Consider the following 22,048-nt stretch of genomic DNA (forward strand, 5'->3'; position numbering starts at 1 on the left):
CTGGTTAGCACATATTGCTTTCAGCCATTAAAGCACATGATTTGTATTTGGTTTTATGTGGTGGGTTTTTAATTGACATCAGAGGCAATTGGAGGGCAAGTCTTAAAAGGTTTGATGAAATTTCCAGACCTGAACAAAATTAAAGCAATTCTATTTCCAAGAAATATTTTTTTTTAAGTATAAAACAATGAGAAGAAAGGGAGAGGCTCTATAAATGCAATTTTATTTTCTTACTCCGTCCTTTGGATAAGGGGTAATTGAGAGTAGAGCTTTCCACAAATCCAGAAGTACAAAAGCTGAGCATTTGACTGAAAATGTGATATTTCTGTTTTCAGGGAATAGAACAGTTGAAAAAGGAAGAGAGAAGATGGGCTAAAAAAACAAAATGGATGAACATGAAAGCAGTATTTGGCCATCCGTTCTCTATAGCATGGCTTAGCCCATTCGCAACACCAGACCAAGGAAAAGCAGACCCGTACCAGTATGTGGTCTGAGGAATTCCTGACCAGCATTTCCACTAAGATAGAAACATATTACAGCACTACTGTTATAAATTTTCCATGAATGTTTAAAAGAAAAAGCAAAACGAACTTTTTTTTATGTCTATTGAATGGCTGATAATTGCAGAGAAAAAAAAGCCCTGTATTCCACAATTTTAGATAATTCTATATCTCTGGCTGAAACTGCTGCTGTTGCTTTTTCTTTTTCTATTTTTAATTTCTTTTTTTTTTTTTTTTTAATTTCTTTAATCTTGTTAACTTTACTGGCCTTTGTTTCTCTCTGCTTTCTGTATGGCATAACTAATGTGGAGGGGATCCTCTTTCTCTGTTGTGACCCACCTCTTCTGAATAGATTCTCATGCTGTCTCCTGACTGTGATGAGCTCTGTGGAAGACATACGAGTGCCAACAGTCCTACACAGACACGTTTGGACTTCCTGAAGGAGCGCGTCGCTCTTTCATAAGTGAACTTGAACTGGGAAGTAGACACTTCACTTTATCAAAAGGTGCGAGACGAGAACACGACACAGCAAGAGAGCCAGTTGACCTGGTGATCACACACAGTTGAAGTATTTCAAACAAATGTTGCCAAGACCACTTTTTCCCCTCCCTTTTTCCTTCCAGCCTCGGAATTGGTTCCATCTTTCTGGCATTATTTTGTCTTTTCCCTCCCTCGTGCACAGGAAGTTGTTGCCGTCTTAGGGTAACTGTGGCAGATTAGGAAGATTGTTTGGATTTCTTTAAATGCCTTACATTTGCAGGAAAGAAAGAAAGAGATCTAATTTCCAAGTGTTTAGAGTAGCAGGAGCATCTTGTTTGTGTGTGTTTGTCTTGGTACATGAGTCGTTAGAGCAATGCCTGCTAAACAGTGTTAACGTGAAAAACTGATGTGAATGCTCAGAGGCAGACAGATTACTATGAAGACTAATATGGACAGGATGTGTAGGTACACCAGGGCGACGGAGCCTATATTCTTAGCACTGCCCTGGTTTTAGAGCTTTGTAAATCTTGTTTCTCACATTTATGCATACATGTGTATGTGTGCAACTACACACACATCGGCGGATGTACGTTAAATTGGGAAATGCTGACGGCAAGGAGCATGCTTGCTGTTATGAACCGTGTGGTGATGAAGGTGAGAGGGGCAGAAGGCATTCCAGAAACGGGTAAAGCGAAGCCATTTGTAACTGCAACGGGCAGCTTGTGTTCAGGTAGGAATTTTATTATATTTTTGGACCGTGACTCCCATAGGCTCATCAGAATATTGCGAACAAAGGAGGAAATGCAAATCGGCTGCGTCCGTGAATTCCAAGGAATCTTTTCTTTCCTTGGTTTAAATAAAATCATATTTTTGAAAGATGAGCTGTTTAGATTGCTTCAAAGCCATGGGGGAAGGGAGGGAAATCAGGGAAGGAGAAATTTAGTGGATGTCTCATTTTGGAAGTAATGTGAATGCTGCATCTTTTCAATCTGTCAATGCTTCCATATGGAAAACAAATGCAATAAAACTTTTCCAAAAAAAATGTTTGCTGTTCTTATGTTCTTTCTTTGCTTTAAACTTTGGGGGAATCTGTAATGGCTTTCTGAACTTTCACTTTTGGCTTTAGCCACTTAGATAGGTGAGAAACTAATGCATCTCACGGTGTGGTTCATTGCTTTAAAATTGTGTTGAAACATTCTGGTTTTGTTATATTTACCCTTCTTTACTGTGTATTTTGGAGGAAGATTGGTTGTGTGCTGGCATTGATGTTGTTGTGGAAAAAATGTAATTACTCATTGTTTCAAACAAATGCAAAGTGTTGTATGGTACGACATTGATATTTTCAGTGAGGCATCCTCACAGCTTGCAGAAACGTCCTCTGGTGCCTGTTGTGTGTATCCCAGTGACCGGGGGCCTTCTGTTTTATTTGCACTGTGTGATTTGGCGGTGAGATTGGATGCAATTGGAATGATACAAACTGGGGGTCAGTATCAACATGAGAAAGGCAGACTTCCTGGCTTGTATTTTCTCAGACAGGACTTCCTGACTCCAGGTGCTGGTTCTGCTGTAGCATGGCCAAGAGAAACTGGAGGACAGACTCGATGAGAGGCAGAGCACTTCTGTGGGGGATGTGACTTTGCCCATTCATTACAGCAGGCAAAGCTGGGAGCTGGAGAAATCCCAGAGTACAAATAAGCTGCTTAAATGATCCTATGTCCTGCGAGAACAAAGCTGCGTAGGCTGTGGTGGTTTCTTTTCCAAACTGGCAATTCCTAAATCATGGCCATGTTTTTCTTCTTTTTTTGTTTGCCCTTTCCTTCTGGATGTTACAAGTGTATTAAAGGAGTCTAAACCATTTCTCCTAACACGTGGGAGCTGTCCTGCACAACGCTGCTCCCGCTGGCAAGCGGTCAGGTCTTCAACTCTTGTGCATTCCTTCCTTCCCCTCTAAACTTTATTTTAAAAGCCAAAACCTGGTTACAATTTTGGTGACTCCAGATTATTATTTTTTAAGGTAAATTACACAGTGTTGCAGGTAAAACAACAAGTTACTGATTACGATTATTTTTTTTTCCCACCAGTCCCTATCTCTGCTTGCACATCGCAAATCAAACTTGGATATCCTGGAAACCTTTCTTTATCTTTCCCTCCCTTCCCGTAACCTTCCTCACGCCCTGCCGCCTGTGGGGCGGGCAGCCAGGATGGGAACAGGATATGATTTTTACAGGTTTTGCTCATTTTGAATGCGTGCCCTGAAGGGATTAATGAGGTTGGGCAATGAGAGAGAAAGTACGCCCCTAGCCACTCTGATTACCTGCTCCCTAAGCTGGCATTAGTGCAGCCTTGGGCTGACCCTGCTTATCACCTCGATTAGCAGATGCTAGCCAGAGTGGGCGAATTATGTTTTTGTTTTTTTTTTTTTTTTTGGGGGGTGGAAGAGAGGGGCTGCTGCCAAGAAGCCTTAAAGGTCCTTAGACCCGATTTAGACGGCAGCATGGATCGAACTGGATTACACGTGTGTGACTGAAGGCAGGATTAAAGTTTGTGCTGCTGGGGAAGAGCTTGAGCGCCTGGTGTCTGCTCCTCCTCCTGCCCCGTGCTGCTCATTTTCCTTCTCTCCAGCAGCTCACACAGTGAATGCTGCAGCCGTGGTTTGTTTCAAACACATTAGCATCCTCTCTGGCTTGCCGAGGAGCAGCTGAGGACCGAAGTCATTCCTCTGCTTAAGCAGCGATTGAGTCTTCCTCCCCGCTCCAAAGTCAGCAGGGAAAATGCGGCACGAACGACGTTTGCAAAAGCTTTGCATTTAATTTCGCTGTTTATGGCACTTTTTCTCCTGGGCCTGCTCCTGCACACTCAGTGTTACTGCAAAACCGAGCTGCTGCTTTATTAAAATGTCGTGTTATTTACAGGGCTTGCTGTGAGCCCAGTCGTGGGATATTGCATGTAGGGTTGTTTTTTTGCCTTTTTTTTTTTTTTTTTTTTAACCCTGCAAAAGTTTTTGAAACGATGGTGGGTGCTTAGAGACAACCTGCAGAATTAGAACACGTGTGGTTCTCATCCGTCTATTCTAAAATGCTGGTTTAAATGGTTTTAACTCAACTCAACATGCTCATTTTTCCTTAAATTTCTCAAAGCCTCGATCCAGTACCCTTGCTTCTTGAAGAGCAAAGTTTCTGCGTTGTCACCTGCATCATACCACGCTCACCTGTAAAGCTGGCTCCTCTCTTGTGTGATGGAGAAGATGGGTGTGCAAACGTGTGCTCTGCTTCACCTGGGGTAGCCTTAAAAAAACGAAGTGTTACAAGTTCCTTAGTTCTACATAGAGAAGACTACCAGAAATAAAATGTCAGCACCAAAATATGATGGACCCGGTCATTTAAAGACAAAACGTGTACTCTAGTGATGTTCTTGAAGAGAGGAGGAGTTGGAGCTGGCTGCCCAAGCCTCCTTGGGAATGACCAAATTGCTGTTCCTGCTTTGACGTCGATGTAGGTTTCCTCGCGTCCCAGTGGGTATCAGCCTTGCACTGCGATTCGCCTGGGACAGTTTGCTAGATAGAAATCGTGTTCCTAAATATTCGCTCTTAATCGGTGCAAGGTAAGCTTGTTGTCATGTCAGCTTCTAGTGCTGAGCCTAGATTTGGACGTAGTAAATTCCTGGTGACTGGAAAAAGCTGCGCTGTTTTGCCTGTATCTGAACTCCTGGAGAAAAAAAATGCACCTTGAAATTTCACCTTTTTTACTTCACTGCTTGCTGAAGGGATTCAAAAAGCAGAGATCCAAGTATGGGAGAAGAGATCCAAGTATGAAAAAGGAGTAGTTTTTAGAAGCCATCTTTTCACCATAAAAACTAGCACCAACGTATACCCAAATAATTCAGTGGGATTCGGATTCTCCATGAACTGGGTTGTGTTTAAGGGATTTGTTGTTAAATAGAAGGCTGAAGCCATCGGTAAATGAGGATGTCTGTCTTGATAGCTGAACCGTGAACACCCCGTGCAGTGGTTGTTGCCCAAATACTTGCTTTGAACGTCAAACAACCCTAAACTTTTCTCTTCTTGCAGGGTATTGAGCGTCTTAAAAACCAGAAGCCCACCTGGGAGAAGATCAGCGGCTGGGAAGGGATGAGGGCGGCCTTCGGCGGTGCTTTCTCCTTGGCGTGGCTCAGTCCTTTCTCAAATCTGGACTGCAAGAGCCAGCCGCCAGCTGGGGTGGAGGCAGCAGCCCCCGCATCCGCGATCATGACCCAAGAAGAAATCGAGCAGTTCCTGGCTCGCGACGTCGCCATCCAGGTGTTACGTGAATAAGCAAAGCGTCCTCGGAGGTGTCCAGGGACGGTTTCAGGTCCTTTTTGTTTTAATAGCTACTCGCACTGGAGAGAGGTAGGGTGGGTTTTCGGTTCCTCGGTTTGTTTTTAATGTACTTCGGGTGCGGAAAATAATTCGGGAGTATTTATCGGGAAGCCAGGGCCGGCACTAGCAGAAGCGGTGCAAATCTCCAGCCAAAGCTTTATAAACGGGGAGATTCATAAGCTCCTCTCTCCTGACCCGTGTCGCCTGCTGTATTGAGCACTTCTAACGTGGCCTTTAAGGAAAGCTGCCAGCGTGGTCCCAGAAGGTGCATCCCGGGGGGTCTGCGAGCCCTTGTGTCCTTCGGAGGCTGCGCGAGAAGCGTGGTGTGTAGGCCGCGTTACCCAGCTCTGAAGGTTTTGCTAAAAACACCTCCTTTTGAGCTCAGCCTGTGGATGCCAGCTCTGGACTGTGAAGGATGCCGGAGTTTGGGCTCCTGGCAGAGGTCGGGTGCTGGGTTTTGGGAACACTGGGGCTGTTCCTGCACTCACGGAGCTACCTGCACCCCACCGTGCTGCTGGGCTTGCTCTGCTTACGCCTCTTCTTCCTTCTCTGGGTAGCCAGAGGTAGCTGGCAACGAGCATTGCCTCTTAATCCTTCCTCTAACGTTGTCCTGTCAGTGTTTGCTGCTAATCAGGGGCTCCTTAAGCTAATTTCGCAGCCAGCTCCTGGTGGACGGTGTGAGCACAGAGGAGGCCCACGTGTCGCCCAAGGAGGATGCTGCTGCAGGTGGCAGTGGTCACGGCAGGAGCATGTGGGGACCACAAACTGCACACTCCGGGCACCAGTTACAGCAGCTTTATATTTAGAGTATTATTCTGTTGGTTGTTGTGTTGTTTTCTTCTTCACGTCATCTCCCTCATCTTAATTAGCAGGGAATTTTGCAGGGTACTGGGGAGACGTGCTCCTGGGTTTCCACCACGGGCTGTGCTTGGCTTCGAGCCCCCCACCCCATAACATGGAACAAAGACGATTGCTTCCTCTAGAGAGAAAGATAAAGGAGGCGGGGAGGGATTGTGGGAGACTTGGGTTAAGTTTCTGTTATTTATTGAAGCAATACCAGGTGGGATTTCTGCAAGATTTTATTTTTTTTTTTTTTCATGACAGTGATAAAGGAGCTTTGGGGATGAAAATGTGGTAGCAAACAGAGCCTGATGACTGTTAGGAGCACAGTTTGGGTGCAAACCAGGAAAAAAAAAAAAAAGATATTTGCAAACAAGAGCATTAATGGGTCATAAGGGACATACACAGATCTGTACGGGATTTCCTATAGGGAGAAATAAGGATGTTTAAGGAGGACACTAGGAATAGCTCATGTTTCCTCATTTTGGCTTGCTGCTCAGCCTCTGTCCCCTCTGAGCTTCTCTGCCCCTGCTGCCCTACCCATGGGGTGGGAATGGTGCTGCGGGGTCCTGCAGGAGAAACGAGGTCGTGGCTGGACACCAGCAGCTTTGGGAGCAGAGCACTTGGAGGTAATTTGATGGCTACATCCGAGGTGTGACTGCTGGGGCGGGCTGAGGGCCTCAGTTTGGGGAAAAGTGCCTTGTGCCGTGTCTGGGTGATGCTCCTCGGGTGCTGCTCTCATTGCTTTGGGTGGACGCGGGTTGAGGCGGCGTGTTTCAGCCTCTGCTCTCCAGGCTGGTGCACCCCATCGTGTCCCACCTCCTGCATCGCTCCTCAGGTGCTGGCACTTCCTTGTTTTGTTTTGTTTTTCTTTATTTTTTAATAACTGAAACTGGAAAGCAGCATGATGTGAGGGGTGAGGCTGCTTCCCTCCTCCCCCTACACCCTCCCACGTTTTCATCCCAGCCAAGGGGCAGGAGCTGGAAACCTTCTAGCATCAGGAACCCGGAGTATTTCCTTCACATCCTCACTCTACCTCCTGCCCTGCCTTGACACAGCGTGACAAACGGTGGGGAAGTGGCAGAAGCCTTCAGGAGATGGAGAAACGTCCTTTATTGCTGGCTCTGCCACAGATCTCACACCTTAATTCCCACCCGCCTGCTCGAGACCAAATGTGATTTCCATGAAATTGAAACCAAAGCCCTGGTTCCCCTCCCCTTCCCTTTGCATGCCTGTTGCCCCCAGTGCCGTGGTGCCTTTGCCTCCAGCCCTGTGTGTGGTGGCTGCCCCAGGGGCCCTCGAGGATGCTCCCCCCAGTGAAGGCCCCGTGGTGAGGGCACCTTCCTGGGCTGGGGCTGCTGCTGCTGCTCCGGGGTGAGGATTTCCTCCGTGGTGGGACAGGGTCGTGGTGGCTGTGGGAAGCCTTCCTCTACTCTGGTGTCTTCCACAGCAGGTTTTTCTATGCAAGTTGAGCACTTACATCTCTTGGAAATGTATGTATTTTGGTAATTGTAACTCCTGTTTTATGCCTCTGGGGGCTAAGTGTACTTATTATTAAAGAATTAACACTTCCACCCACGTGTGCCTCCCTTCCCTATGCTCTGCTCCAGGTCCCACTCGCACCGTACCTGGGGGAAACTCGGGGGAATGGGGGGACATAGGGGACGCTGGGGGCTGTGTTGTTTTTTTATTTTTTATTTTTTTTTTATTTTTTTATTTTTTTTTAATTGTTATTATTTTTAAACTTTTTCCTCCTCCCTTTTTTCCTGAGGTTCATGTTAGGGTTATGGGTTGTACCTTTCCATGGGGCCGGATCCTGGCATGCCCTTGGGTGCAAAGTAGGGGGGCTGCCTGGTGCTTGGCTTTGGCTGCTTGCTAGTCAACAGCTGCCTTGTTTACTTGGCTAAATGAGGAAATTTCAAAGCAGAGAGCTGAGAGGCCCAGGGGAAAGCTTAGGTCTTAATGCAAAACATATTTCATCTCATTGCAAGATGGGATGGGGATGAACGGGTCCTGTGCCACGTTCTCCCCACGGGCAGCACCCCCTTTGCTGCACCCACCCTGCGTGGGCAGCCTGGCAGCGTCGCCCTTTCTTTTTCCTGCTGCGCAGCCCTAAGGCTCGAGCATTTGCTTTTTAAGATGCATAAATAATAAGCCTCTGCTACTGCGTGGCTCCGTTTGCTCTTTTCTCACAGAAATACTGAAACCTCCCTTATCTGAGCTCCGAGCTCGGGGGGTGTGTGCGGCTCCAGCTGTGCACAGCTGCTGTCACCTTCCCTGCACTGTGGCTGGAAGTGCTCCAGATGTGCGCTGCCCTCCTGTCCCCCAGCACTGTTTGGGGTGGGAGGGGAGAAGCAGAGGTGATCTGCTTCCACCAGAGCTCTGGTAATGGTGTTGGGGATGGTACTTCTTCCAAAAATCTCCCGGTCCCACTTCTTCCCCACCCCTCCCCCAAATAAAGGAAATGGAAGTGGGTGGGAGGGGAGGAAGATGCATGACAAATGGTGTTTGGGGAAGACTCTGCCAGGTTTCCTCCTTTTGCTGTCTGAAGCATTTGCCAGTGGGGTGGGAGAAGCGTGGCCCAGGGGAGAATTGCTTAAAATGTTTCTTAAGCCCTGGTGCAGTGGGGTCTGGGCAGCCTGGTGGGCCCACAGCAGCTGCAAAACACCCCCTGCTCCAGCACAGATATCAGCCACGCAGTCAGTATGTCGATTTCAATGATCTTTATTGAATCACAGTGAGCTGCAATCAAAGCAGCTATGCCCTTTATGTCAGCGTAATTCCCTTCACTTAATGGGATTTTTGCTCTTTGCTCATCAAGCGCTATCCCGCAATTAAGGAGGCAAGCGGCAGCAGCGGAGCGCGGCTGTGGCACATCCAGGGTCCCCTTCTGTCCCTGCTGAGGCACTGCTCCTAGTGGGTGATGGTGATGGCCTTCTCCACCGAAATTGTTTTGACCTGGTTTGAGGTCAGCTTGGCCACGATTTTCTTCTCTCCTGCTCTTGTCGGAGTGCAGATTACTTCGGACTTAATGATCCTACCAGGCTGTACATCCCTAAGGAGAAAGGAAAGCGGTCCCAGCATGAGCTGCTTGCACATCACGGGTCTCATTAGCCAATTTCTCATGGTTTGTCTTAAAGAAAAAGCCACTGTCTATGCTTAGCATGGGTCTGCCCCTTTTCCCATGACCAAAGTGCAGTGAGCGGGGCTTGGCACGGTGGCACTGCCTGGTGGCCCTGGCAGCCTACAGAGACCTCCCCCGGCTGTGAGCCCCTGGTACTATTTTGGACATGGCTTTGAAGGGCTACATTGCATGAAGTCCCTAACTGATTTGTCAAGGGAAAGTTAAAGATGAGCCCCAGCTGCGTGGGGCTCAGGACTGCTCCAAGCCTCTCCTTACCCTTCCTCGAACGTTGCCATCTTAAACATGCCCAAGCCCTCCACCATCAGCTTGCAGTTATCCAGGGGCACATTCAGCTTGTTCTTGAAGATGAAGGCGCAGGTGAAGTCCTTGTTCAACTTCGCTGTTTCTGGCATCTGACAGAAGAGGAAAAGAGGTGTTAAGGATGCCAGAGCTGCTGCCGGTTCGCTCTGCCAAGGCAGGGTGTTTTCTGCACAACCCCCTTGATTTTGGAGCACCCGTGCAATGGAGCTGGTGTAGCCCCAGGAGACCAGTCTGCATCGGCGTCATGGGAGGGGACATGGGTGCCTCCTGAAACTGCTGCCCAGTTTCATCGCATTTTCCCTGCCGTTTCGGGACTTTTGCCCGGGATGCCAGCAGAGCTGAGACCCTAATCCCAGCTGAGTCTTGGGTTTGCTGCCTCACCTGGACCTGGATGGGGGGGTACTCGAAGCTCAGTGCTGCCTCCTTGGTCAGCTTCTCGGGTGTCCCCTGGATCTCGGCGATGGCGGTGACGTGGACGTGCTCTTCGTCTTCCGCTGCAGCCAGTGCCTTCATGTATGCATCAGGCTTGATCTTCAGAGGGACGCGCACCTCTGTGGGAGGGAGAACGTGACTTTATCACTCTTTATGGCACCCAGGAACCCATGGTAGGGTTGGCACTGGTGGCAGTGCCTGGAGGAACACAGGACAAAGCACGTTTCCTGAGGCCACCCTGCTCCTGGCCGGGCAGCCAGCAGGTAATGCCCTGCACATCCCATCTCCCCAAAGCAAATGCTGGCTCAGGCTCGCTCAGAAAGCACCAGCAGCAAAGATTTTTTTAACATTTTTTTTTCCAAGGGTGACTCATGCTTGGAATGAGCAAGTGTTGTTAATTATTCATCGCTCATTAGTGTCTTCTTTGGCACATCGCAGTCACACTGCTGGGGATCAGCAATACAACCCAGGTTGCTCCAAGATACGCAACAAGCAGCAAACAGCCCCGGGGGGACCGGGCGGGCAGGCAGCCCTTCAACTGGAGTTTGCTTGGGTAAAGAATTCAGGAAATGCCACTCACTAGCGTCACAGTCAGCTCATCGACATTACAGCAGCATGACCAAGGAAGTAAAATAAAAAAAAATAATTAAAGAGAAAAAAAAAGGCTGAGATATTCAGCTGTCCAAATCCTGTGCTGGGGTCTCTGCTGCTTGATGCTCAGGCAGTGAGAACTGCGTGGTGCACGCCTCACCCGCACAGTGCAGATGTCTGTCTGACCACACTGATGGTTTCTAATCATTGCAGAGCCTTTGAGTTTTGAACCCTTCTGCAATGGGATCATAGTTTGTAACTAAGACTCCCAAATGCATCTGCAGGAGAGGCAGGTGACAGGCAGGCAATTTCTGCTCTTTGTGCAGCTGAGCCATGTGCTGACCTATAGTTATGCGTTGGCTCGAGTGAAACCCCAGACTGTCACATTAAATAACCTATAAAACATATCACAATACCCATGCCTACCGGATTTGCCTTCCAGCTTGACGGTCTCGTTGATATATCCAAGGCTAGCATCAACTTTCCCAGTGTAGGACTGCAGCTGGCAGGAGCCAGTAAGAGCAACGGTCCAGCTCCCAGCAGCAGTGCTCTTCACTGTGACGACCACTTCGATGGGTTCACCAGGATACAAAGGTTTTTCGTTGGTTATCGCAAGCTCGACCCCGCTCTTGGGGACCACCTCATCTTGGCCAACAGCCCTGCCATCCACGTTGTCAAAGCCCACAGACATGGTACGCATCGCACCAAAACCTGAACGAGGTACCAGCCCTGAAGGTTGTAGGTAGGAAGTCGCTTTCTGCATGGATGCCCTTTCCTGTGGGCTGCCTGTGTGAAGGAAAAAAGCTGTTTGAGAGCTGTATCCCAGTACCCTCAGCCAGAACCACCTTCCCTTCCCTTGATTCATGCTTCTGCTGCTGAGCAGTCTGGGCACCAACCACCTCCAGCTTCAGCTCAGGACACCCCCTTTGTTTATGTCACCACTGGTAGCATTTTGGACCAGTGAGCATCTGGAAAAATTTTCCCCAAGGAAGTCACTTTTAAAGGCTCGATGCTCCTTAAATTTTCTAGCCTGAGATGTTCCCACTCCTCAAGGGGAAGGGTTTAATAGTCCATATGAAAGCTATGGACTTGTAGTTATGGGAACATAAAAGGGAAGGGTTCAGTAATCCAGCATGGCTGGATCTGAGGCAGGGAGAACCATGGGGAGGGAGTTATCATCATCTTTTTTTTTCCAATACGTTGTGGGGAATGGAAAGGAAAAAAGCAATAAAAGAATCTGCAGTGTGTCAGACCACCAGGTTTGTCACTCAGACCCTCTCTCCCACAAGCCTGCAGGCTTGCCTGCCCCTGTCCCCAACGAGCAGCCTATAGATGTCACTGCAGCCATGAAGATGCCTGGGAGCAGAGCTGCCTCCCTGGCTCTCCATCCCTGATGGGGTGGGTTTGACACAGCAGATGCGTTGTGGGGTGACCCACGCAGCCAGGGACCTCCTCGGCACTGCTTTGGGGGATGGGGGCAGTCACCTTCAGGGAACTTGTACTGCCGGGTGATGTCTTCCCGACGGTTCTGCCCCACGGCTTTTGTGCTGATGTTGGCGCCGATGCTCTGGCTCTCCACGTTCAGCTTGATGTACTTCCTGCTGCCGTTCTCCTCCTTGACAAGCCAGTAGACTTTGTCGCCGTTCACTTCGGCGTACACAAACTTGCTGTCGTAGGGCAAATACACCTCCCCATCTCGGATAGCCTTCAGTGGGCACGGGCCGCACTGGAAAATACCTAAAAATCACATTCAACACCATTTGCCTTGTCGAACATGAGCAGAGCCTCCAACTTTTATTCTACCACCCTGAGAAGGGTTATGTGGCCAGTTTTAGTAGCAAATACTCCTTCAACCCAGCTATAAAGCCCAAATTCCCCTACAATAGCTGTCTGGTATTTATTTTATAGAGGAACAAAGTCGGGTAAGAGCTTTTACATGTTTTCCACCCCTTAAATCATCTGGGGTGCTTTTGCCAAGGCTGGGCTCCCTTCCCTGCCCTAGGTACTGGCTGATTTTGTCAGGTCCAAACTCACTCAGCCCACTCAATGTCAATGCACCCATGGCCACACCATCTTTAGATGCACCCCGAATCCGAGGCCCTCAAAAATGTTTTGTCAGCACAAAAACATGTTTATTTACACATTCACATCCCCACAGTATCCTACTGGGCTTGTTTTCTGCCTGCCAGGAAACACCATTCCCTCCTTCCTGGGCTGAGATGGCAGGAGTGGGACCACCAGCTTTAGGGTGTCACTGCCTGGGTGCGGGAAGATGCGCAGGGGCAGCATGTGCTTTGCTGACTGGGGACCACAATTTCCACACAAAGTGTCCCTGGCTCCCTCAGGAATTGCAGAAGAGCCTTCCTAGGCCAATCCTACCTTGGCTTTGCTCCTGAGGGGTTGAATCGATTGCCTGCCAGCCATCAAACCCTGAAGGCAAGTCCTTCCGCTTCATCCAGACGTCGTTCCACACGTGGAAGTTCCTGCAAGAGTTTGGGTTGCAAAGAAAAGGAGTGCACTGTTATAGGCAGCAGCTGTGATCTCCTTGGCTTAGTCCTTCCAGAGGGCAGGTTTAATGGGGATTTGTGTGTAGCCCTATGAAACCCTGTGAGCTTTCTCTCTCTCCCCAGCAACAAACCCGAGGCAGAAGGGAAGCAGTCAGAGGAAAAGCTGCTGGGGTTGGGGAGCGCAGCGCTGCAGGGTGGCACAGCATGGGGGGCTAGGAAGGGTTGGCCCTCTTTGTCCGTACCAGACGGAGTCGACGGACATCCATTTCAGCTTCTCTCCCTTTTCATTCAGGTAGACGTCAACTCTCAGGTTCTCATCTGTGTCGTGAGCCGAGTTGAAGTTGCTGACACTCCTGGCCGGGACCCCCAGGCAGCGCATGACTGTGACAGGGACAGACAAAACAGGGGGTCACAAAATCACCTCACCCAAGCCCCCGCTCAAGCTGGGGAGGCCAGGAGCACGTCCAGGTGGCTTCCGAATATCCCCAAGGAGGGATCCCCAACCTGTGCCAGTGCCCCACAGCCCACGCAGCACAGAGGTGCTGCCTGGTGTTTAGAGGGAGCCTCCTGTCCTCCATTTTGTGCCCATCGCCTCTTGTCCTGGCACGGGGCACTGCTAGGAATAGCTGGGCTCTGATGGCTTCACTCCCTCCCGTGGGGTGTTTGTACCCATGGGTCAGGCCTCAGAGCCTTCTCCACACCAGGCCGAGCAGTCCCAGCTCCCTCCTTACATGACAGATGCCTCAACCCCTTCATGAAAACACCAGGACCAAGAGCATGTAGAGGTTTCCCCACCACCTCTGGAGCCTGGGGGTTTGGTAATTTGGGTCACTAGCGCAGTAATTAGGATATCAGGCAGAGAGACAGTTCACCCTTTACCTGTAGTGAGGACTCCTGAGAAGACCCAGCATTGACCGAAACCAACTGGCTTCTTCGTCTTGTAATACTGCTGCAGAATGGCAACACTCCCAATCCATTCCATGGGAGAGGTCCCGTTTTCGTACTTCCCTGACCAGTTCCCCAGAAGGACACCGTTTTCATCATTGGAATTCACCTATGGCCACACACATGCAGAAGAGACAGATTCAGGGATGAGGCCAAATGAGGTTTAAACCTTGGGGTCCGTGCCTGGTTCACAACTCCCCAACAAGGCTGCTGACACCGGCTGGGGGCTTCCCTGCTTGGAGACCCTTCAGAGTTTCCAGATATCCAGATCTCTGGATATCCAGAGGGGGAGATGGCACTGCTGCTCAGGGCAGCCATAGCACACACAGCATTTTGCATCCTAGAGCCCAGGGATCCCAGAAGGATCCCACCACAGAGAGAATTTGCCCCTCAAAACACAGTGTTGGCTGGGGAAGGACAACCACCAGGGCAGCTGCAAGCTTTAGAGACAGGGAAATGTATTTTGCTTGCCTCTTCCCTCCACCCAAAATGCCTCTGGCTCTTTCCTTGCAGTTTTGGATTCATCCTGAAATGGTGTTCAAATCCCCAAGGAAAAAAATAGCAAGCAAGAAGGAGGAGGGAAAGCAGGAGGGGCAAATCACTTCTGCTCTGAGAGAACCATACCAAAGCAGACATGGCTCTGGACACAATCACAGGATCCCTTCTACTGCTCATCTTCAGTTTACTTTTGTCCAGCAGGTACATGCAGGCATCCAGGATGGATTCCTCAAACTGTTTTGGAAAGAAAATGGAGAAATTTTTACACATCTCTGAAACAGAATTTGCTCAATCAACATGAAGTCTACCTAGGTACTTGAAGGAAACCGTCTGACTAGACCCAACTTCTGAACTTCCTTTATGACATTGAATGAACCTAGTTCTGGAGCCCATGGGGTGTCCTAAAGCTGTTCTCTCCAAAGAAGAGCTTAAATGAAAACCCACCATGAGTGAAAAAAGCCTGCACCATGTGTCTTGCAAGCATAGGTGGAACCTGACCCAGCAACTCTTTACTCCTGTGAGTAGTCCTAAGTCACCTAAGTCATCTCCCTGAAGCCTTGGACATTACTCACTTGAATAATGAAAATGAATAATGAAAATTCAAGACAGCTACAGATATTCAGTCTATTGGCATAGGTATGAAATAGACTGGGGAAAAAAAAAAAAAAAAAAGAGTACCTAAATGCAAATTATTATAGCAAAAGGTTCCTAATTAGCAATTGCTGTTAAGGCTGCCTTAGGTTGAGCTCGTAGAGATGTCAGATATCCTACACACTGAAACTTGGCAGAATATCAGTGTCAATTCTCCAGTTAGGGTAGGAACAGCCCTGTGGACAATGCCCTTTGGCCCTTTTGTGGGAAAAGTCATAACTGTGAGGACTTTCGCTGCACTCCACAACTGCCAGAGCAGGGAGGATGCCTTAGGGGAACCTTTTGGCCAGAAATGCTCCATTCTCAGTCTCCATAGCCTTTGCCAGGGGTCTGCCAATCTGATTACAAATATGCTACTAAGCTCTGTTCTCAGGCCAGGGCTGGGGAAAATGCTTGAGTGGAAAGATTACTCTAAGCAGGTGAGCTTTTCCAGTGACACTGGGGGGATTACTCAAGTACTTTGAGCTGCTCATGGGCTTAGACTGTTTATGGATTCATTTAAACAAATGCCAAACAGAAAGAGTGAATAGGGGTAATAAGGCCAAGGGGAGGGCTGTGCCTTACCTGCCCAAAATTCCAGGGTCTACCGTGTATGCTGTATACAGACCCAACATAGATGTAACCTGTATCGTTGAGCACATACTCATTTCTCTCAGCCTCATTGGACAGGAAGACGACATCAGCTGACAAAAATAAATAAATAAATAAAATTGTAGATGTTAGTTGATTTTTCACACCTGCTATAGGAAGATTTTCCTGGAAAGTGAAGCAGTGGGAGCTGGAGGTCTGTAGTGCTCACACCACTTGATGGCTGCTCAGTACTCATGCTTTTCTGCCTATCGTTGAAGGGTTTCCTCTAAGACTGCTCTTTATTTTAAGCTCCGAGGGCTCCCCAGCAAGGAGCTGGCTCATGGCTCTTGTTCCATGGGGATGCTGCTTGCAGCATTTTAGGGAGAAGAAGGGATGCACATGGGAAGAAGAAGAGGAGAAGCTCCCCCAGAGACAGCCCCGCACAGCAGTAATCATAACCCCAGTAGCTGGACCGCCCTCCTTACTTTCACACCAGGGGTTGAACAGAAGGTAGATGGTGTTGTTTTCGGGCTTGTAAATGTTAGATCCGGTCTTCACACTCAGGCTGTATTTTCCCACCGGGGCATCAGCCGCACTGGTGACGGACAGCAGGCACTGGGGAGGTGACAAGGGGACAGGACATGACCAACCCTCCGTGATGCCACTGGTGCAGCACCGCGGGGATGGGGCGCATCCTGCATGCCCAGCAGGAGGGCTGGGAATTAAATGGGGCAAAGCTGCTGCCCGTCAAAAACCACGGGGCAGAGGGAAAGGAGGATGGGGACTCTGGGGGCTTGCTCAGTCGCTCCCAGTGCTGCCTCGTGCCCTACCTCTGTGCCGCTGGACTTGGCGACGGTGATGTGCCACCCACCAGTGTCCCTCGTGCTCCTGGGGTTGAGTGACATCAGGGTCCCCAGGGGCTTCATTGGCCTCTCCCCTGGAAAAAAAAAAAAAACACAACACGTTACATGGGTTTGCAGGGACAGAGAGGTGCCGGGGACTCTCCTGTTTTGTGCCAGGCTTACCTATGCTGAAATTCAGTGCCAGCTTGTCGCTGGCCCGCAGCGCCCTGCTGAGGGTGAGCTGCAGCAGGAAAGCCTGCCCTCGGCGCACCACCAGGCTCGTTGTTTCGTACGCATCCGTGTGGTGCTGGACCGAGTTCTGGCTCTTCAGGAAGTCAACGTTGGTGACCTTCAGGTCGCTCTCTGGAAGATCGTGTGTGGAGAGGGAGAAAAAAAAGAAGAAATGAGGAGGGGATGTTAGTAAACTGGTCAGCACAGGCAGTTTTTTCCCTATCAGAGCTGTGCGGGTCGTGAAAACATCTGGGTGCATGGTGATCCTGTGAGGCTGCTCATCGGGGGACCACTGCATGAAGCAGATGGCACAAGAGCAAAAAGCAATGCCACCCTCGCTCCTGCCCCTGGGTCTGGAGCACCCCAGCTCATGATCCAGGCATGGGAGACCAGGGAATTGCGCTGGCAGTGACCAGAACCACCCTCCTGCAACAGAGTGGCTGCTTTACCACAAAGCAAACTTGGCCTTGACACAGAAACACCTTTTTATTGTTTTCCTTTTTCTTCTTTTTCTCTTCTTTTGTTTTGTTTTGTTTTTGCAGCTGTGGAGCAGACGCCAAAGGGAACGGTGCCCCAGGCACTCTACACGTAGCAATGCATTTTCCTCACGTTGCTTCCCTTGACACTAGGCAACACCCTGCCCTGCACAGCCCTGTCCCCAAAGAGGTGCCAACCCCTGGGAGCCAGCTCCTGCTGTCCAGGAAGATGCCACGACTGCCAGTTTTGTTGCAACACCGAAACTCTTGTTTTTGCAATGGTCCTGGGAAACAGAGCGGGGACAGCACACCTGTGTCCCATCCCTGCAGCTGCTGCTACGCTCCTGGATCACCCCCATAGTGCAGCCCCTGACCCACAAAGCGTCCCCTCCTGCTTTCCCCCACCAGCCCAGCTGCTCTGTTTGTGGTGACACCAACACCTCCTCTTTGCTGTGTGCCCGTGCCATGCTGAGTGTGAGAAGGGGCAACTCCTGGAGTGCTACAAATGGATCTTTGTTACTGCAGGTATTTAACAGCAGCAGCAGCAGCAGCAGGAGTAGTCAGAGGAGGAGGAGATTTAGTAACATTCAAAGGTAGTGCTCCCAGGTGGCCCCTGATAGCACAGGGCAGCTTAAAAATTAATCCCAGCTGCTGTGATTTTACCTCCGAGTCAAAGACTCGCCTTATATTGGTGTTGAATGCATCCGTCATGATTATCAGATAATGATTAACAGCAGCTGTAATTGCTCCTGGCAGGATGTAGCGCACGCAGCCAAGCTGGAAGCGAACCAAATGTGGTTCACCCTGATGACCGCTGAGCTGCCCGTGTCTCGGGGATGCCTAAGACCTGGGAGATGGGGCTCCTCAGGACACTGAGGCTGGTTCTTCATGTTTCTCCTCCAAAAATATTCCCAAATAATATCACAGATGTCATTAATCAACCTCTAAGGGCAGCCTGTGCACGTGAACCTTTGAAAGGATTTTTTTTTCCCCCATCGACTTGGCTTCTCCATGCAGGAACAAAGAGAGCCCTCTGCTCTCCATCAAGGTGTGGACCTGGGGGTTCCTGTGCCAGGCTTTGGGAGGCTGCCCAGGCGTGGCAGGAAAATCCAGAGCATGCCAGGACGTGGCTACATATCTTTGGAAGTGTCAAACCTTGTCTTGTCTCTGCCCATGAAGCCTCCTTAGAGGCTAAATACTGTGTAAACAGCAGGGAGTAGCAGTGTTAAACAAGCACTGGGCTCACGAGTGATTCAGACACAGATGTGGGAGAGTCAGGAAATTTGAAAAGGCTTGCGATAACTTAGGAATAAAGCAGTCAAAGGTATAATGGCTTAAGGGATTAGGTCACAAAACGGCTTGACAGTTTTACACGGCACCCAGCAACCGCGCCAAGGCGAGCATCAGCAAGAGCCAGCCCTAGCGTCGGGGAGGCTGGGATCTGAGAGAGGCTGCAGGAGGGGCTGGGTCCACCACAGGCTGGGATCGAGGCTGAAGTCAAAGCTGCAACCAAGGCTGCAATAGCTCTGACCTGTGCTGCACGGTGACTACAGCTCTGAGCACACCAAGCGTACCGTGCAGCGGTGCACACCAGGCTCCTGCCTCCCTGGATTCCCTCCTGTTTACTTTATAAACCATATTTATCTTAAAGGTGAAAGAATTATGCAAAGTACAGCAAGTAGACTTAAAATTAACCATCAGCTTTCACTCGCTGACTGCCTTTTGGAGGACTTTGTGTTTGCTTGCTCCATGCCAAATGCCAATCTCGGGCTCATGCTTTGCACGATGGGGCGTGGTGGATGCCAAAAATTTCAGCAGGAATTGGCCAGCCCTGTTGGTGAAGTAGAAGTGGCTTTTCCTTCACTAATCCTAATTCACTAATCCTCGGAACCAGAGCTACTTGCTCCTGCTCCTTTCTAAAACTCTGGTGAGCCCTTGCTGGGCTGAGATGCTCAGATAGGAGGTGGGAGCCAAACACAGCCACCACAGCACATGCTCAAGGCATCCATCATTTTGGCTTTCCTAACTAAGGGATTATATTTTAAACTTTTTTTTTTTTTTTTTTTTTTTTTTTTTCGTTTTGGATATCATTAATGTTGAGGATGCTGAGAGAAAAATGTGCAGAGATTTTTTTTATTATTATTATTATTTTTATTTTTTTTTGAAGCACACCCTGACAGCTCCGAGCGCTGCGCTGGGGAGCTGCGACTGCCCAGGGCTGCATGCCAATTGTCCCACGCTTATTTCTGAGAAAGCACACACACAGTGCCCTATGATCCGGTTGGCATGGCCTTCCATGCTGAGGAATGCCAGGGAGCCGGGTGGCAGCATTCCCTCTCTGCGTCCCAACAGGCTTCGCCAGCACCCGCCCTCTCCGGGCTGCCCTATTTTGGGCTGCCTTCCCCTGCTGCCTGCAGGCACTCTGGCTGTGAGCACAGGAATTCATGGTTTATAGCAGAGAGATGCTCTGATGCATATTTATATTATACATTTATATTTTTTTCTCCTAGTTTCATGATTTATCCCTCATGGAGGCATCACAACCTGACTAACAGCCTCGTCATTACAGCCCCAAACACCGTATCCGTAGGTCACAGTAATGGGGTGTAAAAATTAATGTTCTGGGGCAGGGTGTTTATAGCCTGCCTGGCTGCAGTGGAAATAAGGGCTGCTCAGGAGGGAAGTGGAGCAGGAAGTGCAGGGTCTGGCTGCACAAGACAGCAAATTTTGGACACCTGCGTGTACTTCCCATCCTTGCCCAACCTCCAGGCGAACACTCATCCCAGGGCGAAGATGCTGCTAGCTGAGACTGCCTGGGAAATTTCAGCTCATCCACATCCAGGGGGCGGAGGTGTGAAGCAGAGGGGCTGGGAGCAGCAGCAGGACACCCGCAGCCTCCCTCCCTCCCGTAGATCTCCCCAGCTATGCCCTGGGGTTTGTGGGCACCCTGGGGTTGGGGTGGCCCCAGGACCGCAGGCGGTGGTGGCTCAGCAGCTGCTGCAGGAGCTCAGGCAGCTCTCGAGGTCTCTGCAAGATCTTCTGACAATCGGGCGAGCCACAGGACAGGGCAAAATTTCAATTAAAACCCCTCTCATTTACTCTGAAACTTCTGACAGATGCTGTCAGCCAGCACTGAAGAGCAGTAATCTACACAATTAATTACCCTGAAATAAAGAAATTCCCTCCAGCTTGACGCAATGAGATTTTTAAAACCACATTTTTTCCCCTATGATCGCCGCCAGAGCCAGATTTCTACAACTTGTTGAAAAGCACTGAACGTTGGGTTGCATTTTTCAGCTGGCTTCACCGAGCCGCCAAAACCACGACCGAAAGCAGCGCTTCCCCAGCAACACCCAAAATTTTTTTTCCCCAGATCCCATGCATGGCAGTCGGGGTCTCCCTGGTGGATGGGTCTCCCCGGCTCTGCTCGAGGTCCCATCCTCAGTGCAGGAGACCTGCCAAAGTGCAAAGCTGCCGTGTGTTATCGCGAAACTCACCGGTCATGGTGCTGGCTGGTGCTGTGAGCCGGGGTGTCTGCGGTGCTGGTGGCTGCTGAGCTCCCGAGTAGCCTCTGCCACTCACCTCTGAGCATGCAGGAGGAAGACGGCTGGCTGCCCTTTTTATCAGTGTCTGGCTCTGAGGTGTCAGCAGGTCCACTGCCAAGGGGTGGTGTTAGAGAAAGGAAGTTCCTGCGAAAAAAAAAAAAAAAAAAATGACTACAACACCCTCTGCACATAGTCAGACCCTGAAAAACTGCGAAACTTAAATCCCGACTCACATGGAAGGTGAATTTGCACAATCGGATGACAAGTGGACAGACCCTTCACTGACAAACAGCAAAATCATGGATTAGATGAGTAACGAGGATGCACCTATGCCCTGAAATCCAGGCTACCGGGACTGCAACCCTAGGGCTAGCTTTAGGAGGCAGCCCACGAACGTTTCCTCATTAAGAAATCGGAGTTCCCCATTAGGACCAATCCAACGTTCCTCGAGGTTAATGGGGTTTCTGTCATAGGTTTTGGGGCAGAAGCACACGAAGCTGTGGGCTGACATCCAGTATTCCCACCTGCAGAAAAGCCCAAGGTCCTGGCACCGGTCCCTTCCCAGGTAGAGGCTGGAGAAGAACGCAGGTGGGAGAGAGGAGACAGAGCTGGGTCCAGGTGGAGCAAGAAACGTGGTGTATCAGGAGCTGTAGGTGGCTGGTGGGGGTCTCTGCCCTGGAAGTGGTGGAGCCTCCTTTTCCACCCCATCACCTCCCTGGTCCTTGGGATGACCAAAGGGGGAAAGAGGGGCCCAACCCATCGAGGGGACAACCGATCGCCCATGTGGATGTTGACAAGGGCACAGGGACCAGAGGCAGAGGGAGATACACGCATGCCAAGTACCCAAAAGTGAAGGAGTGGCCGAGCTGTGGGAGCAGCCTCGGACCCCAGCTGCCTCCCTGCGTGGCAGCAGCCCATACCAAGCGTGTTTTGACCACCGTAGGGTTCGGCCTGCGAGGCTGGCACATCTGAACGTAGGACCTCCCTGAATAAGATCTCCCCATGGAAGCCTTTGAAGGCACCCATTTTTCTCCATCAGTTCAGGCAGCTGGGTATTTGCTTTAGGAGGACCTGTTTCATTTGGTGCTGAAATGTCGCTGCCAGCCGGGTGCTGAGTTAGCAGATCCCACCCTTCGAGCGT

At 50.0% G+C, this 22,048-nt stretch overlaps 2 protein-coding genes across 6 annotated transcripts in view; one reads left to right on the plus strand and one right to left on the minus strand.

The window, feature by feature from the left end:
* Positions 1 to 7,748, plus strand: part of ZDHHC3 (zinc finger DHHC-type palmitoyltransferase 3) — a 30,131-nt gene extending 22,383 nt beyond the window's left edge. For 3 of the 5 annotated variants that reach the window (XM_068674591.1, XM_068674592.1, XM_068674590.1), the window contains one exon: positions 5,047 to 7,748. In XM_068674591.1, coding sequence (XP_068530692.1) covers positions 5,047 to 5,289 — 243 coding nt within the window. In that variant the 3' untranslated portion in view covers positions 5,290 to 7,748. Of the gene's footprint in view, positions 1 to 335; positions 1,859 to 5,046 lie in introns of those variants that run through there. The other 2 variants (XM_068674594.1, XM_068674593.1) reach the window with 2 other exon arrangements.
* A 1,134-nt stretch (positions 7,749 to 8,882) lies between these two features.
* TGM4 (transglutaminase 4) lies at positions 8,883 to 21,261 on the minus strand. Its single transcript, XM_068674598.1, has 15 exons — positions 21,141 to 21,261; positions 20,860 to 21,051; positions 16,839 to 17,018; positions 16,644 to 16,750; positions 16,299 to 16,428; positions 15,808 to 15,926; positions 14,719 to 14,826; positions 14,029 to 14,203; positions 13,392 to 13,530; positions 13,022 to 13,125; positions 12,128 to 12,379; positions 11,069 to 11,428; positions 10,001 to 10,170; positions 9,575 to 9,711; positions 8,883 to 9,229 (listed from the first exon to the last, which is right to left on the minus strand). The coding sequence occupies exons 2-15, from the start codon at positions 20,864 to 20,866 to the stop codon at positions 9,088 to 9,090; spliced, it is 2,130 nt and encodes a 709-aa protein (XP_068530699.1). The 5' UTR covers positions 20,867 to 21,051; positions 21,141 to 21,261; the 3' UTR covers positions 8,883 to 9,087.
* Positions 21,262 to 22,048: the final 787 nt, after the last annotated feature.

Source organism: Anas acuta, chromosome 2 (genome assembly GCF_963932015.1).
Source record: "Anas acuta chromosome 2, bAnaAcu1.1, whole genome shotgun sequence".
NCBI lineage: Eukaryota > Metazoa > Chordata > Aves > Anseriformes > Anatidae > Anas > Anas acuta.

What these genes read in the sequence shown, in the direction of transcription:
- TGM4 (XM_068674598.1), bottom strand. An exon ending in ACCCCCCCATCCAGGTCCAG is followed by an intron (nt 9,712 to 10,000) that starts GTGAGGCAGCAA and finishes CTCTTCTGTCAG; the next exon opens with ATGCCAGAAACAGCGAAGTT. An exon ending in ATGGCAACGTTCGAGGAAGG is followed by an intron (nt 9,230 to 9,574) that starts GTAAGGAGAGGC and finishes CTTTCTCCTTAG; the next exon opens with GGATGTACAGCCTGGTAGGA.